This window comes from Dendrobates tinctorius, unplaced genomic scaffold, assembly GCF_039654945.1.
Source record: "Dendrobates tinctorius isolate UK_male_01 unplaced genomic scaffold, ASM3965494v1 ptg000030l, whole genome shotgun sequence".
In the NCBI taxonomy this organism is placed as follows: Eukaryota; Metazoa; Chordata; class Amphibia; order Anura; family Dendrobatidae; genus Dendrobates; species Dendrobates tinctorius.
Window position 1 is genome coordinate 634466 of NW_027361698.1, and position 16422 is coordinate 650887.

Below are 16422 nucleotides of genomic sequence, written 5' to 3' on the forward strand. Positions count from 1 at the left end.
GGGAAGCGTGAATACAATGGAAACTCACTTAGGAACTTTATAGAAGTAGCCATATGAAAAGTATCTTCATGTGTCATTGGTACTAATTTAGTACAAATTATGGTAACTTTACAGACAGCTCAAATGTGGGGATGACTACCTGCTACCTACACTCAACATTAAAATTGCAACACTAAGAAGGTAAAGTCATGGAATTGTGGAAATCATTGCATCTTCATGGCATAGATCATGTAGTCTCTTGACTCATTTCTGGTTATCACTGGTTTTCACTGTGTCCAAGGCAAAAGCAGGACTCATCGCTGAAGGATCGACATACATTGCAGCCTGCAATGCCATCTTGCTCTGCTTCATGACAGCTTTTGAGAGCAGTGACATAAGGCCAATGGAACATCTGTACTGTAGCTGGCCTTATGGCTCGTAGCCCAGTGTCGTGCAAAAGCCTCCTGATTGTTCGGGTAGACATGGTTTGCTGCCATAAGATTGGTATAGGATGTCTAATTTCACTTGCAGTACAGAACAGGTCAACCATGGAACCAGTGGCACAGCAAATTTTCCAAAATGACAAAGCCAGGCCATATGTTGCTTGTGTTGCTTTGAGCAGCTTGAATGGCCTGATCATACTACCATGGCCTACAGTGTCTCAGGACTTGTACCCTATCTAGCACATTTGGGATGTCATAGGTTGGCAATGCAATAGGAGCTGGCAGCAGCGGATCTTGGCATAACATTTCTCAGACAACCATTAATAACCTCATTTATAGCATGCCAAGGCATGCAAGTGCATGTATTCCTACATGTTGAGCTCATACTTGATGCTGAAGAGATGTGCTAAAACAAGAAAAAAAATTAACGTGTGAGCAAACCCTAAAGGATGTTGCTCAGAACACTGACATCTGTTGCGTTTTCTTTTTGCACTACTACCTAGAATTCCATGCTCCTACAAAATCCACATCATTTAGGTTTTACCTTTGTGAATTATTGCATGTCCGAAGAAAAAAAGCAAATTAAAATGTAGCTTCTATTAGGGGTGGGAGAGACTAATAAATGTCCAGTATACAACTATTCTGTATAACAAATGGATTAGCATAATGGTTCACTAATATTTCGATTGCACCTAAACAATCCTTGAGTGTTGAGGCCATCTATGCTGTAGGGTCAGGACACCTGAAGAAACTAACCATTGATGACATATGTAAAGGCCCTGTCACACTAAGCGATCTCGCTAGCGAGATCTCTGATTTTGTGACACATCTGCGATCTCGCCAGCGAGATCGCTGTGTGTGACGGGGATCAGCGACCGGCCCCCCTGCCGGTTATAGCTGATCGTGCTCGAGCGGCCTGGGCAGTTTTTCTATTGCTGGTCTCCCGCTGCCCAGCGCGCATCGCTGCGTGTGGCAGCGAGAGAGACCAGCGATCAGCAACGCTCCTGGATACCCGTCGTTTACATTAGAAATCAGCGTCGCTGGTCCTGATCGCTGGGGCTGTCCAACGATGTCCCAGCGATCCCATCATGTCGGATCGTTGGTGGGATCGCTGGGACATAGTTTAGTGTGACGGGCCCTTAACCCATACGCTGTCCAGTAAAGGCTAGCACAAGCATGGCCCAGGTAAGACTTTTCTTTAAGAGTGATTAGAAAAACTTTACCTTTAATTCCCCCTGAACATTTTTCAGATTTTCACGCAAACGTGCGTTTTCCTCCTCCAACATGCTAGAATCACCAGATGGAGCAATTTTCTGCATCCTTTGCAACAATTCCATATTTTTTTCTCTCTTTTCATTCAAGTCTGATTTCAGAGTATTGAGGTACATCATGGTGTCTTGTTTTGTTTTAGCTTGAGCAATTACCTGCAAACAATAAGTGGTCACCATTCATGAGAAATAGTAAATAGTAGTTGGCTCCCACTATCTACATGACTAAGTGAGTTTCGGTCAGAATCAGCGATAACTGAAGATGGGAATAACCCTACAGCCATTGTCACACATTCACGAAAAAACAATGCATAGGTTAAAATAGGCATTTATAAAGCAGTTTGCTCATGTTAGGAGACAGTGCGGGTCAGGCCAGATATCAGGATCTAAAAACTGTCAATTTAGGCCTTGAAAAGTCAGAGCAATATTTAGAATGTTTTTTCTACTTTTCATTCTAGCAGATTTAATACTTAAAAATAAGTCAAACATTAAGTCTGCCAAAATACAAAATGGGGGCATTTAAAAAAAAAAAAAAAATCACTCATTTTTCAAGGCCAAAACTTAGTGTGTCAAGGCTGTGTGAAACCGGCCTTATTAAAAACTGACTTTGCTCAGATCTCAATAAGAGAGTTAGCGTTGTTATAAGCAACATTGTGTGTTTTTTTTTTTTTTTTTAAATCTTGTGTTTTTATTAATTTTTCATAAGAAAAAAAAAAAAAAGCATTAAAGAAAACTGCTCCAACACTTTTCCCCATCCCAGTCATGCTACCCAATTCTCTTACAAAATACATAGAGAATAACAAACTGTGCGTTATAATACACAAAACACCAGGAGAATCATTGAAGCAAGAACTGTCAGACACATGAGCATTTCCCAACCTCCTCGCAGTTTTAAATTTACTGTGACTCCATTATTAACACCAGACAGCACCATGGTTCCTTGCTAAAGACTCTAGAAGTGGTACACAGACAGTCACACTTAAGGGATGCACAGTAAGCATAGGCTAGTCCTCATCAGCTCTTTTGAGGCCATGACTTCATATTTTTCTTTTAGATATACTGCCCTCTCCATGACCAATAGAGAGTATGCTTTATTGAAAAAAAATTCTTACATTATTGGTACAGTTTGAGCCAGTGCAGTGCAATTCGTTTCCTTGTCATATAAAGCTGCTCTAGCCCGCATGTTGTACAGTGGGGAAAAAAAGTATTTAGTCAGTCAGCAATAGTGCAAGTTCCACCACTTAAAAAGATGAGAGGCGTCTGTAATTTACATCATAGGTAGACCTCAACTATGGGAGACAAACTGAGAAAAAAAAATCCAGAAAATCACATTGTTTTTTTTTCATTTTATTTGCATATTATGGTGGAAAATAAGTATTTGGTCAGAAACAAGCAATCAAGATTTCTGGCTCTCACAGACCTGTAACAACTTCTTTAAGAGTCTCCTCTTTCCTCCACTCATTACCTGTAGTAATGGCACCTGTTTAAACTTGTTATCAGTATAAAAAGACACCTGTGCACACCCTCAAACAGTCTGACTCCAAACTCCACTATGGTGAAGACCAAAGAGCTGTCAAAGGACACCAGAAACAAAATTGTAGCCCTGCACCAGGCTGGGAAGACTGAATCTGCAATAGCCAACCAGCTTGGAGTGAAGAAATCAACTGTGGGAGCAATAATTAGAAAATGGAAGTCATACAAGACCACTGATAATCTCCCTCGATCTGGTGCTCCACGCAAAATCCCACCCCGTGGGGTCAGAATGATCACAAGAACGGTGAGCAAAAATCCCAGAACCACGCGGGGGGACCTAGTGAATGAACTGCAGAGAACTGGGACCAATGTAACAAGGCCTACCATAAGTAACACACTACGCCACTATGGACACAGATCCTGCAGTGCCAGACGTGTCCCACTGCTTAAGCCTGTACATGTCCGGGCCCGTCTGAAGTTTGCTAGAGAGCATTTGGATGATCCAGAGGAGTTTTGGGAGAATGTCCTATGGTCTGATGAAACCAAACTGGAACGGTTTGGTAGAAACACAACTTGTCGTGTTTGGAGGAAAAAGAATACTGAGTTGCATCCATCAAACACCATACCTACTGTAAAGCATGGTGGTGGAAACATCATGCTTTGGGGCTGTTTCTCTGCAAAGGGGCCAGGACGACTGATCCGGGTACATGAAAGAATGAATGGGGCCATGTATCGTGAGATTTTGAGTGCAAACCTCCTTCCATCAGCAAGGGCATTGAAGATGAAACGTGGCTGGGTCTTTCAACATGACAATGATCCAAAGCACACCGCCAGGGCAACGAAGGAGTGGCTTCGTAAGAAGCATTTCAAGGTCCTGGAGTGGCCTAGCCAGTCTCCAGATCTCAACCCTATAGAAAACCTTTGGAGGGAGTTGAAAGTCCATGTTGCCAAGCGAAAAGCCAAAAACATCACTGCTCTAGAGGAGATCTGCATGGAGGAATGGGCCAACATACCAACAACAGTGTGTGGCAACCTTGTGAAGACTTACAGAAAACGTTTGACCTCTGTCATTGCCAACAAAGGATATATCACAAAGTATTGAGATGAAATTTTGTTTCTGACCAAATACTTATTTTCCACCATAATATGCAAATAAAATGAAAAAAAAAACAGACAATGATTTTCTGGATTTTTTTTTCTCAGTTTGTCTCCCATAGCTGAGGTCTACCTATGATGTAAATTACAGACGCCTCTCATCTTTTTAAGTGGTGGAACTTGCACTATTGCTGACTGACTAAATACTTTTTTTCCCCACTGTATATGCTCCTCTATCCCGGGACACAATTTCTTCCTTTAAGTTGTCAGACCATCTTGACAGACGCCAGTCTGCTTGAGTGGAGAGCAGTGTTTCATCAGTTCACAGTCCAGAGGCACTGGAAGTCTTGAGAGTCCTCACTTCCCATCAACATCCCTAAGCTCAGGACCATCTATGTTGCTCTCCTGCATTGGCAAGAACTCCTAGCCAGGGTGCATCCAGTCCGACAATACCATCACATATATCAAATATCAGGGCGGAAATAGAAGCAGATTGGTCCTGTCTGAGGTCTCTCGTATTCTGGCAAGTGCAGAACAGAAAGTTCCAACGATATCAGCAGTACACGTTCCCAGATTGGACAACTGGGCTGACAAGTTTCTAAGTCGCAAGGGCCTTTCCTTGGACAAGTGGTCACTGAATGCATTGGTCTTCAGACAGATATGTCAAAAGGAAGGGCCACACACGACTTCAACCTGATGACATTCAGGGTGAATAACAAAGTTCTTTGCTTCATGTCCAGGTCCCGTGATCCTCTCGCAATTGGCTCAGCTGCCCTAGTTGCCTTGTGGTCTCAGTTCAGTCTTCCGTATCAGTTTCCACCCCTGATTCCCAGGCTTATAAAGAAAATCAAGGAGGAATGGGTACAAGTCATCCTCGGGGTTACAGACTGGCCTATAAGAGCTTGGTAAACATAAGTGGTCAGCCTCATCGCAGATGCCCTGTGGAAGCTTCCAGATCGACCAGACCTTTTTTCCCCCCAGGATCCGCTCTTCCACCAGAATTCACGGTCAGTTAAATGTCATGGCTGTTGAAGCTGCTGTCCTAAGAGATGTCTGCTTCTCCAACCAGGTTATCCAGACCATTACTAAAGCAAGGAAGCGCAGTCCCTTCCTATTTTGTTGGTACAAAGACCAACAGACAAGCCCCTTGTCCTTCTCTCTCCCTTCCCTCCTGGCAGGTCTGTCTCAGCTCTCTTAAAAGTCAGATCTCTGCTCTTTCTTTCCCATTTCAGAGGAATCTAGCTTCCCGCTCCCAAGTCAGAACCTTCTTGCATGGATTCACTCATTCAGTTCCTCCCCCATCATCCTCATGTGAATCCTTGACACACTTCAAGGGCATCCCCACTTTGGGACGTTCATCTGTCCTGGAAGGTTGACTTCATGGTAGGGATCACCTCTATCAAGTGTGTCTTGGAGCCAATGGCCTTATCCCACTGTTAGACCTTCCTTTTCCTCCATCAGAACAAAGGAGTGAGCATCCGATTCCCTCCTTTCTCCCTCCAAAGTGGTCTCTCCCTTCCACTTTAATGAGGACAGTCCTAGCAACCTTCTGTCCATCTGGAGAAGAGTTCCTTCACAAATTGGATCTGGTTACAGCTCTGCGTCTCCATCTTTCCTTTACAACATCTTTCAAACAGATTCTTTTTTTTTTGTGATTGATGAGGGTCACCGTAGAGGACTTACAGCCTCCAAGACCACAGCTCATTGGATCCTGGAGGAATACCCAGCACAAAATACATGGCCTTCACCCCATGCAGTGGGTGCTTCCTGGGCTGCTCATCAAGCCTCTGCATTACAGCTCTGCAAGGCTGCTAAGTATAGAACCTTGCAAAGGTATGGATGAAGGACCAGAGTCCATACGTATGCCTTGGCTGACACAAGCCTAGGTAGGAAGGTTCTGTTAGCGGAAGTCACCCAATATTAGACCTGTTCTGAGTGTTCTCTCTCCCACCCTTGGGACTACTTTAGGACATCCCATGGTCTACAGCAGAGGTCCCCAACCTTTCTGACCTTGAGAGCCACATTCAGCTCTGAGAGAGGGTCACGAGCCACATTCAGCTCAGAGAGGGTCGCAAGCCACATCCAGCCTTGAGAGAGGGTCGTGAGCCACATTCAGTTCTCGCCCCCCCTCACAATAGTGGAAACCAAAGCCCCCATTACAGGCATAATGGTAACCAAACATTTACAGAAATCACCCCAAAGCAGTATATCAAAATCCAGGTGTTACCACAATACCCCCCCATTCAGTTCTCTCTCATCAAGCACTCCCAACACACTGTCACATCAAGCTTGAAGCACCTCCTCTGACAGGTGGTATCCTCTTGTCTCCAGCGTACCATACTTAAATTATCTCAAAACCCCTAAGGGTATGTGCACACGGTGAGGATTCTGCTGCGGTTCCGCAGGGTTTCTGCAGCTGCGGGTCCGCAGCAGATTCTGCTGCGTTGTACAGTACCTTTATTTCCTATGGAAATTAAAAAACGCGCACACGCTCCGGATTTTTCCGCACGGTTTTGCTGCGGTTTACATTCCGCAGCATGTCAATTGTTTGGTGCAGAAACGCTGCAGTTTTACACCTCATCCATTATGAGGTGTAAAACCGCAGTGCGGATTTACCTGTGGTTTTCTCTCCAAAATCCGCACACCAAAAAACTACATGTGCACATAGCCTAAGACCAGTATATGTGCATCCGGATCTGCTCTTCTGTGCAGAGTTGCTCAAAAAATTCACCATTTTCTGATGTGCTCTTCATACCCGTTTGCTAGATCTGGAGCTAAAGCGCCAAGCTGGAAGACAGCCGCGAGCCACAATTCATGAGCCCGCGAGCCACATGTGGCTCCCGAGCTACAGGTTGGGGACCCCTGGTCTACAGTGTCCCCCAATGTAGCGATAGACAAAAGAGGAATTTGGGTACTCACCTTAAAAATCTCTCTATCACTCCATTGTTGTGCCTATGTTGGGCCTGTTTGAATTTGTGTCTCTTTTTGCTTCTCCTACTGCTTAGCTTTGTGCCAGTTGGTGGATGTAACCTGATGAGGAAGAGCTAACTTTTTGCCTAAAATCAGCCTCCTAGTGGCAGCAGCACACACCCATGGTCTCCTGTGTCCCCCAATGAAGGCTCCTACATGTCAAGCCTTAGAGGAGAAATAGGACCAGAATAAGTAGGCTCCAGCACATATATAGCCGAGAGATGTTTTAAAGGGCCTGGATTTTTTGATCCGGGTTTTATAAGCTGACATTACAGCCATGAGGAATTGCCTGTTCCCTTATCTCCAGTTCCAGGACTTGGAATGGGCTATTTAAGGCAGCGGGTGCTGCCTCACTGGGGGCTGTTTGTGTGGAAGGATGAAAAAAGTTGTGTTATGAAGAGTCTGACCAGAAGTTACTGTGCTTAAATGGCACAGCCTGTCTGTTGTACAGAGGATTGTTTTTTTTTTTTAATCTTTGTGCCAAGGAAAGGCTGTTTCTTTTCTTTGACGATTTATGAACTTTGATGCAAAACAGATTTATTAAACTACATTGAGCCTGTACCTACCTCAATCGTTGTCAGAGTGAGGAATTCCTACAAAACACATACATAATTTCAGTAAAATCAGATTTACCTTTAGTTTCTTTGTTAAATCCTGAATTACTCCAGCAATCCGCCTGTTCTCCTGAAGTATGCCGTCGTTGAGCTTTTTGTCATCCAAATGTAAGCTTTGAAATTCACTTAGCCATTCAGTAAATTCTTCTTTGCATTTTATTTCTTGTTTTAGCTCATTTTCTATACGGTTTAGAACAAGCTGGACTTCAGAAAAGCCATCTTCAACATTCTAGACATGGAAATAATTAACTAGCAAAATATCCAAAGTGGCAAACCTTAGCTTGTAAAGAATTGTCAAGCGGCATACGCACCTTTAGCACATCTACTTTCCTAAATATCATTTCATTCATAAATTCGATTTCACAGAACTTAAGCTCCTCCGCCACAGTCTCTGACCATTTTGAGCCACATTGTTCTAGCGATTGGCACTGTAGAAGGAGCTGATCGTTTTTCTTTTGCAGTACACATAATTCATTTTCAAAGTCTTCGGCTGAACTGTAATGTTCTTCCTTGACAGCAGCATTCTTATATAGACCCTACAAAACAAATAAGTTACAAAACTATCTGTAGGCCAACTTCATGTAGCTGATCAGAGTGTAAAAGTTGTATGTGACTTTACAGCACTCAAAATCTGGGAAGTCTGTGAATAGCGCACAAATAAAAGGCTTTTCCCCAAAAACACTCCTCCTGTGCCGGCTGAATCTCTGAAAGGACAATCTGTACCTCCCGAGACTGGCATAACACAAGCCTTAGATCTGAAATCATTGTAGACCAAAACTATACCTTAAACTTATTGAGGAGCATTTGCATTTGAGAATTTAGCTTGACATGTTCAGTTTGCAGATTTCCAAATGTCCTAGAGAAAGTTGATGAGAGAGATTCTTTTATAGTGCTCATGGATTGATTTTGAGTTTGGGTCATAGTTTGGTGCTCGCAGGAGACGTTATTCAGTGAGCTGTGATGATCTGAATAAACTGTGTAAATTTTAACCATGAGATCCTTTAAAAAAAAAAAAAAAAAAAAAAAAATTTTAGAGATAAATTGTTACATTTAATTTAGCCAACTCCTAGTAAATAATGTCTTACAACCCTGCATTTTATATTACCTTCCACTCTTTATTCTTTTCTTCCAAAACTTCAGTACGGCCAGCTAGGTCATCCACTTCTTGTATAGGCTCATTTTGCATCAGACGCAGAGCTCTGACTTCTTTCTCCAGGTGATCCACATCGTCTAACAAGTCAAGGTTCTTCATCTTTTCTGCTTTCACCTCCTGGATTAAAAGTATTAAACATTCAGCACAAGAAATGCAATCCAATATAGCAGATTTAATTCTGTTCTAACAAATCTCAGTAATTTAGGAATCACTGTTGTGCAAACATATGCAATTTAACAAACCTAAGGGGGGTATTCCAACCTGAAGAAGTGATGGCGTAGTGTTATTTGCATGCAAATACTCTATGATCATGAGAGTAAAGTCTCTGGGAAACCCAACAATCTCAAATATGAAGGGGACACAGTGAAGATTCAAATCTAGGGCTCCTTCAGTCTTTTCCTGTAGAACAGCACCTTGGCTACCCTGTGCACAGCTCTCCAGTCAAACAAAGGACAGCAGCACGGAAGCCTCATCATTCTCAGAATCAGCAAGATGCCAGAAGTTGTACTCCCACAGATCGTAAAGTGATATGCCATATTGATAGGATGAAACTGTACAGGAAGAAACTACCGCACTACAGACATAGAACACTGTATATAATGTGCAGAGATGGCCACCCGGTAGCTGGTAGAGATGTGGGTGAGAGTTGTCTACTTTCTCAGTTCCCTGTGAGCTCAGAGCACATACTAATAGTCTGGTGTTTGGGCAGAGTCCATGTGATGAGTGAAAAGCTTAGGGAGCGTTCTTGCGTAGTTATGGATTCCCTTGTGGTGACGATATGCAGGCTGGCGGTGAGCTCCAGCCAGAAGTGCCCAAAAAGCAGTGGTGAGTTTAGCTAGGGGTGTGGTTAGGATGACGTGACCAGTCCTATGCGACGATTGCATGATAAGACCAAAAAGCCAACACGTTTCAAATGCATCGGCTTCTTGGTCCTATCATGCACCCGTCGCCTAGGACTGGTGACGTCTTCCTAACCATGCCATTCGATAACCTTGCCAGTGCACAGCGGCGCTTCCGGCCGGAGCTCACTGCCAGCCTGCATCTCCATCACCACCACCACAAGGGAATCCATAGCTATGGGAGGACACTCCCTAAGCTTTTTGCTCATCACACGGAGTCTGCCCCAACACCAGACCATTAGGATGTGCACCGTGCTTACCGGGAAGTTATTAAGTAGCCAACTCTCACCCACGCCTCTACCAGATACTGGGTGGCCATCTCAGCATATTATATACAGTGTTCTATGTCTGTAGCGCAGTAGTTTCTTCCTCTACAGTTTCAGCACGTGTTATCAGACAGATTACGCACAGAGTCTGTCCAACTACCAGCTGCTTCATCCCACCATCTGCCCATGAGCGCCAGTGTGTCCCTCCTTTTTTTTTTTTCTTTCATACTGATACGATGTCCTGATTATATTAGATGAAAAGCAGAAGTTAACCTGTAATGTTATACATCAAGTCTGATCTATAAACAGCATGGTATGGACAAGAAGCTGAGCAGACTGATATATAGGTTTGTGGGGAGAAAGTCTGTATAACTTATTTTATGCATTGAAATCCCTGGCGTTTGTAAAGAGATTAATCCACTGGGTGGTCCTATTTAGTGAATGACAGTCATGTGTGCGAGAGTGAGTGAGAGAGAGTGAGTGAGAGAGTGATTGTGTGTGCGCACGCATGTGCATGTAGAGTGGCTGCCAATCACTGAAAGGACCCACTGGACTCATGCTCACAAAACACAGGATTTCAATGAGTGATTTACTGAAACGTTTCCTACAAAACTGTTTAAATAAATCTCATCAGTTCCTCCAGTTCTATAGCATTTTCAACATGTCAGGTTCCCTTGAAATATCACATGGTATCTAAATTTGCAATGCAACAGAATTACCTCGTGCAGTTGCTGCACTTGCTCTTGCAAAGCAGAGATTTCTTGTATCCTTTCTTTTACTTCATTGACCTTCTCAAGTAGACGCTCATGGTTCTCATCTCGCTCCTTTATCACAGTTTGGAGTTTTGTCTGAGAAGTAATCAATTCATCTTGTACTTTTGCAACCTAACAAACAGTTAAGACTGTTAACATTGCATCTTTACATCAGAAAAATTATGATTTTATAGGAAAAGCCAGAAGAGTTAGGTTAGCTTAGATCCATTCACAAAATCGCTATGCCGTGATGTGGCCTGTTTCACCAGTTTGAGCATGTTAAAGGTCCTCTTTAAGCATGGGGAGTCACTGGGGGACTTCTTAACCCAGCAACTGTAGTTAAGTTTCAACATTTGAAATTTAAAAAGGTGTAAAATTGATAACTTTGTAAAAACTTAATATCTCGTAGCTTCACTTAATTTTTGCCAACAGTGACCTTTTAACCCCTTCACCCCCAAGGGTGGTTTGCACGTTCATGACCGGGCCAATTTTTACAATTCTGACCACTGTACCTTTATGAGGTCATAACTCTGGAACGCTTCCATGGATCCCGGTGATTCTGACATTGTTTTCTCGTGACATATTGTACTTCATGTTAGTGGTAAAATTTCATTCAAATAACTTGCGTTTATTTGTGAGAAAAACAGAAATTTGGCGAAAATTTCGCAATTTTCCAACTTTGAATTTTTATGCCCTTAAATCACAGAGATACGGCACACAAAAAACTTGATGACTAACATTTCCCACATGTTTACTTTACATCAGCACAATTTTGGAACCAAAATTTTTTTTTGTTAGGAAGTTATAAGGGTTAAAAGTTGACCAGCGATTTCTCATTTTTACAACACCATTTTATTTTTAGGACCACATCACATTTGAAGCCATTTTGAGGGGTCTATATGATAGAAAATACCCAAAAGTGACACCATTCTAAAAACTGCACCCCTTAAGGTGCTCAAAACCACAATCAAGAAGTTTATTAACCCTTTAGGTGCGTCACAGGAATTTTTTTTGAATATTTAAAAAAAAATTAACATTAACTTTTTTTTTTTTTCACAAAAAAAAACTTCAGGTTCAATTTTTTTGATTTTACCAAGGGTAACAGGAGAAATTGGACTGCAAAAGTTATTGTGCAATTTGTCCTGAGTACGCTGATACCTGATATGTGGGGGGGAACGACTGTTTCGGCGCATGGCAGAGCTCAGAATGGAAGGAGCGCCGTTTGACTTTTTCAATGCAAAATTGGCTGGAATTCAGATCGGACGCCATGTCACGTTTGGAGAGTCCCTGATGTACCTAAACAGTGGAAACCCCCTACAAGTGACCCCATTTTGGAAACTAGACCCCCCAAGGAACTTATCTAGATATGTGGTGAGAACTTTGAACCCACAAGGGCTTTACAGAAGTTTATAACGTACAGCGGTACAATTAAAAAAATCATTTTTTCCACAAAAATGATCTTTTCACCCCAATTTTTATTTTCCCAAGGGTAACAGGACCCTAAAAGTTATTGTGCAATTTGTCCCGAGTACGCTGATACCCCACATGTGGGGGTAAACCACTATTTGGGCGCATGGCAGAGCTCGGAAGGGAAGCAGCGCCATTTGACGTTTTTGGCTGGAATTGAGATCGGACACATGTCGCGATTGGAAAACCCCTGATGTACCTAAACAGTGGAAACCCCCCACAAATGACACCATTTTGTAAATTAGACCCCCCAGGGAACTTATCTAGATGTGTGGTGAGCACTTTGAACCCCCCTAGTGCTTCACAGAAGTTTATAACGCCCGGGCGTGAAAATAAAAAATTCGTATTTTTTCCACAAACATGATCAATTAGTCACCAATTTTTTTATTTTCCCAAGGGTAACAGGAGAAATTGAACCCCAAAAGTTGTTGTCCAATTTGTCCTGAGTACGCTGACGCCCCATATGTGGGAGAAAACTACTGTATGGACACACGTCGGGGCTCGGAAGGGAAGTAGTCACGTTTTGGAATGCAGACTTTGATGGAATGGTCTGCGGGTGTCATGTGCGTTTGGAGAGCCCCTGATGTACCTAAACTATTGAAACTCCCCACAAGTGACCCCATTTTGGACACTAGACCCCCACGGTACTTATCTAGATGTGTCATGAGCACTTTGAACCCCCAAGTGCTTCACAGAAGTTTATAACGCTCGGACGTGAAAATAAAAAAATCATTTTTTTCCACAAAAATGATATTTTTGCCCCCAATTTTTTATTTTCCTAAGGGTAACAGGAGAAATTGGACCCCAAAAATTGTTTTGCAATTTGTCCTGAGTAGGCTGATACCCTACATGTGGGGGTAAAACACTGTTTGGGCGCATGGCAGAGCTTGGAAGGGAAGGAGCACCATTTGACTTTTTCAACTCAGAATTGGCTGGAATTGAGATCAGACGCCATGTTGCATTTGGAGAGCCCCTTATGTGCCCAAACAGTGGAAACCCCCAATTCTAACTCCAACCCGAACCCCAACACACCCACAATGGAAAAATGGAAATACATACATTTTTTTTATTTTATTATTTTTCCCTAACTAAGGGGGTGATAACAGGGGGTTTGATTTACTATTTATGGCGGTTTTTATATTTGGCAGCTGTCGCACGCTAAAAGACGCTTTTTATTGTAAAAATAGTTTTTGCATCACCACATATTGAGAGCTATAATTTTTCCGTATTTTAACCCACCGAGTCATGCGAGGTCTTATTTTTTGGGGGACGAGTTGACGTTTTTATTGGTACCATTTTTGGGTACGTGACATTTTTTGATCGCTTTTTATTCCGATTTTTGGGACGCAGAATGAACAAAAACCAGCGTTTCATGAATTTCTTTTGGGGGGGTGCGTTTACACCGTTCCGCGTGCGGTAAAATTGATAAAGCGGTTTTATTCTTCGGGTCAGTACGGTTACAGCGATACCTCATTTAGGTCATTTTTTTATGTTTTGTCGGTATTATGCAATGAAAACTATTTTATATAAAAAATAATTATTTTTGCATCGCTTTATTCTGCGAGCTATAACTTTATTTTTTCGCTGATGATGCTGTGTGGCGGCTCGTTTTTTGCGGGACAAGATGACGTTTTCATCGGTACCATGGATATTTATATGCGTCTTTTTGATCACGCGTTATTGCACTTTTTGTTTGGTGGTTTGATAATAAATCATTTTTTGCTTCGTTTTTTATTTTTTAAGGGGTTCGCTAAAGGGGTTAACTAATGGGACAGTTTTATAGGGTGGGTCGTTACGGACGCGGCGATACCCAATATGTGTACTTTTGTTTTTTTTTTTATTTCCAATAAATGGATTTATTTGGGGGAATATTTTTTTTTCTCTAATTTATTTGGCGATTTTTTTTTAAAATTATTTTAACACTTTTTTTTTTTAACTTTATTAAATAGTCCCAGGTGGGACTTCACTGTCCTGTGACAGATCACTGTGACAGATCAGCGATCTGTCACAGGCAGTGCAGAAGGCTTCCTCATGCCTGCGCTTTGCAGGCACTGAGGAAGCCAGCTTCCTGCAGGCCCCCGTCGCCATCTTGGATTCGGGGGCCTGCAGGAAAGGAGCCCCCCGCAGCAGCGCTGCACATTGCGCTGCCGTGGGGGGCTCAGGGAAGCACGGAGGGAGCCCCCTCCCTGCCGATGCTTCCCTTTAACCCCCGGTACACCGCGATCATGTTTGATCGCGGTGTGCAAGGGGTTAACGTGTCGGGGTCGGTCCGTGACCGCCCCTGACACATTGTGCCGGGTGTCAGCTGTGATAATCAGCTGACACCCAGCCGCGATCAGCGGCGCTCACCACGTGGGCGCCGCTGATCGCGGTAGACGTACTATCCCGTCCATGGGCATAGGGGCCCGGGTCCCATGGACGGGATAGTACGTCTGATGTCAGGAAGGGGTTAAATTTAATTCACAAAAGTAAAGAAAAAAATGCATATTTAATCCATTTGTGGTAGATAATCATTTTTTACCACTGAGGTAGTAAGTTGGACGGCTGGTAGGCTTACCGCTTTTTCTTGATCTTGCAAGGTGCTATATATATTTTCCTTTTCACTTCGTGCTCTCTGGAGCAGCTGCTGGAACTGCTCCTGTTCTTGGCGAAGAGATGCCATGTCCAGTTGACCCTGCTGCAGCTGCTCGCGTAGTGCAGCGTTATCAGTCTTCATTTGTTCGGTGGAGGCCTCGGAGAGACGCACCTTCTCCTGCAGCTGTTGGAGCTCAGTTTCCAGTTCATTTAATTGGCTAGTGTTCCTAACTTGTTCATCAGTGAAGAGGTTACGCTCATGTCTTAGCTGCTGTATTTCCTCTCTTAATGTCTCAACCTGATGTTTGCAGGACAAGAAAAGGTCAGATTTCAGAACCCCAAAAAAATCCATGACTGTATATTTTGGGACGCTTAAAGAGCCAAAAAAAAATCTCAACATTTAAAAGTGGGCTTGGCTCTGCTTATAATAAACACGGATAGGTTTCTGGAAAACTGCAGAAATTGCACTAAATCAGTAGCCAATGAGAAAAATACAATAATACTACAAATCCTTATATTTTGCTTGTTTTTTTTCTTCAGTAAGAAGTTGGTCCATGTTAACCCCTTAAGCCCAGAGGTTGGTTTGCACGTTAATGACCAGGTCAATTTTTACAATTCTGACCACTGTCCCTTTATGAGGTTATAACTCTGGAACGCTTCAACGGATCCCACTGATTCTGACATTGTTTTCTCATGACATATTGTACTTCATGATAGTGGTAAAATTATTTTGATATGACTTGCGCTTATTTGGAGAAGAAAAAAAAAAAAAAAAAACACGTAAATTTGCTGAAAATTTTGAAATTTTCCAACTTTAAATTTTCGGGCCCTTAAGGCTGTGTTCACATACAGCGTTTTTTTAGCGGTATTTTTAGCGTTTTTTCCAATAAAACCGCTAAAAATAAGCTTCCCATTCATTTCTATGCATTTTGCACTTTTTGTGCATATTGATGGGTTTTTTACCGCGAAAAAAACGCATCGTGGTAAAAAACGGAGCATGCTCATTAATTTCGTGGATTTTTCCGCGTTTTTGGCTATAGCTATGTGTTTTGAAAACGCGTGGAAAAAACACAAAAACTGCGCATTTTCTGTGCAAAAACCGTGCAGAAAATACGCGTGGTTTCTGGGAAGGGAGTCCGGTTTTTTAGCAGAAATTTTCTGCTTCTGCTACGTGTGCACTTAGCCTAAGTCACAGAGATAGGTCACATAAAATACTTACTAAGTAACATATCCCACATGTCTACTTTACATCAGCACAATTTTGGAACCAACATTTTTTGTTAGTAAGTTATAAGGGTTAAAATTTGAACAGAAATTTTTTTTTTTTTAGGGACCACATCACATTTGAAGCTACTCTGACGGGTGGGTCTATATGATAGGAGATACCCAAAAGTGACACCATTCTAAAAACTGAACCCCTGAAGGTGCTCAAAACCAGATTCAAGAAGTTTATTAACTCTTCAGGTGCT

At 42.6% G+C, this 16422-nt stretch overlaps 1 protein-coding gene across 10 annotated transcripts in view; it reads right to left on the bottom strand.

Moving 5' to 3' along the window:
* Positions 1 to 16422, bottom strand: part of CENPE (centromere protein E) — a 205722-nt gene that overhangs the window by 21354 nt on the left and 167946 nt on the right. For 9 of the 10 annotated variants that reach the window (XM_073571801.1, XM_073571795.1, XM_073571802.1 and 6 more), the window contains 7 exons: positions 14937 to 15251; positions 10880 to 11044; positions 8948 to 9112; positions 8626 to 8841; positions 8154 to 8378; positions 7862 to 8071; positions 1646 to 1846 (listed from right to left, as the gene is read on the bottom strand). In XM_073571801.1, coding sequence (XP_073427902.1) covers positions 1646 to 1846; positions 7862 to 8071; positions 8154 to 8378; positions 8626 to 8841; positions 8948 to 9112; positions 10880 to 11044; positions 14937 to 15251 — 1497 coding nt within the window. The remainder of the gene's footprint in view (positions 1 to 1645; positions 1847 to 7861; positions 8072 to 8153; positions 8379 to 8625; positions 8842 to 8947; positions 9113 to 10879; positions 11045 to 14936; positions 15252 to 16422) is intronic. The other variant, XM_073571799.1, reaches the window with a different exon arrangement.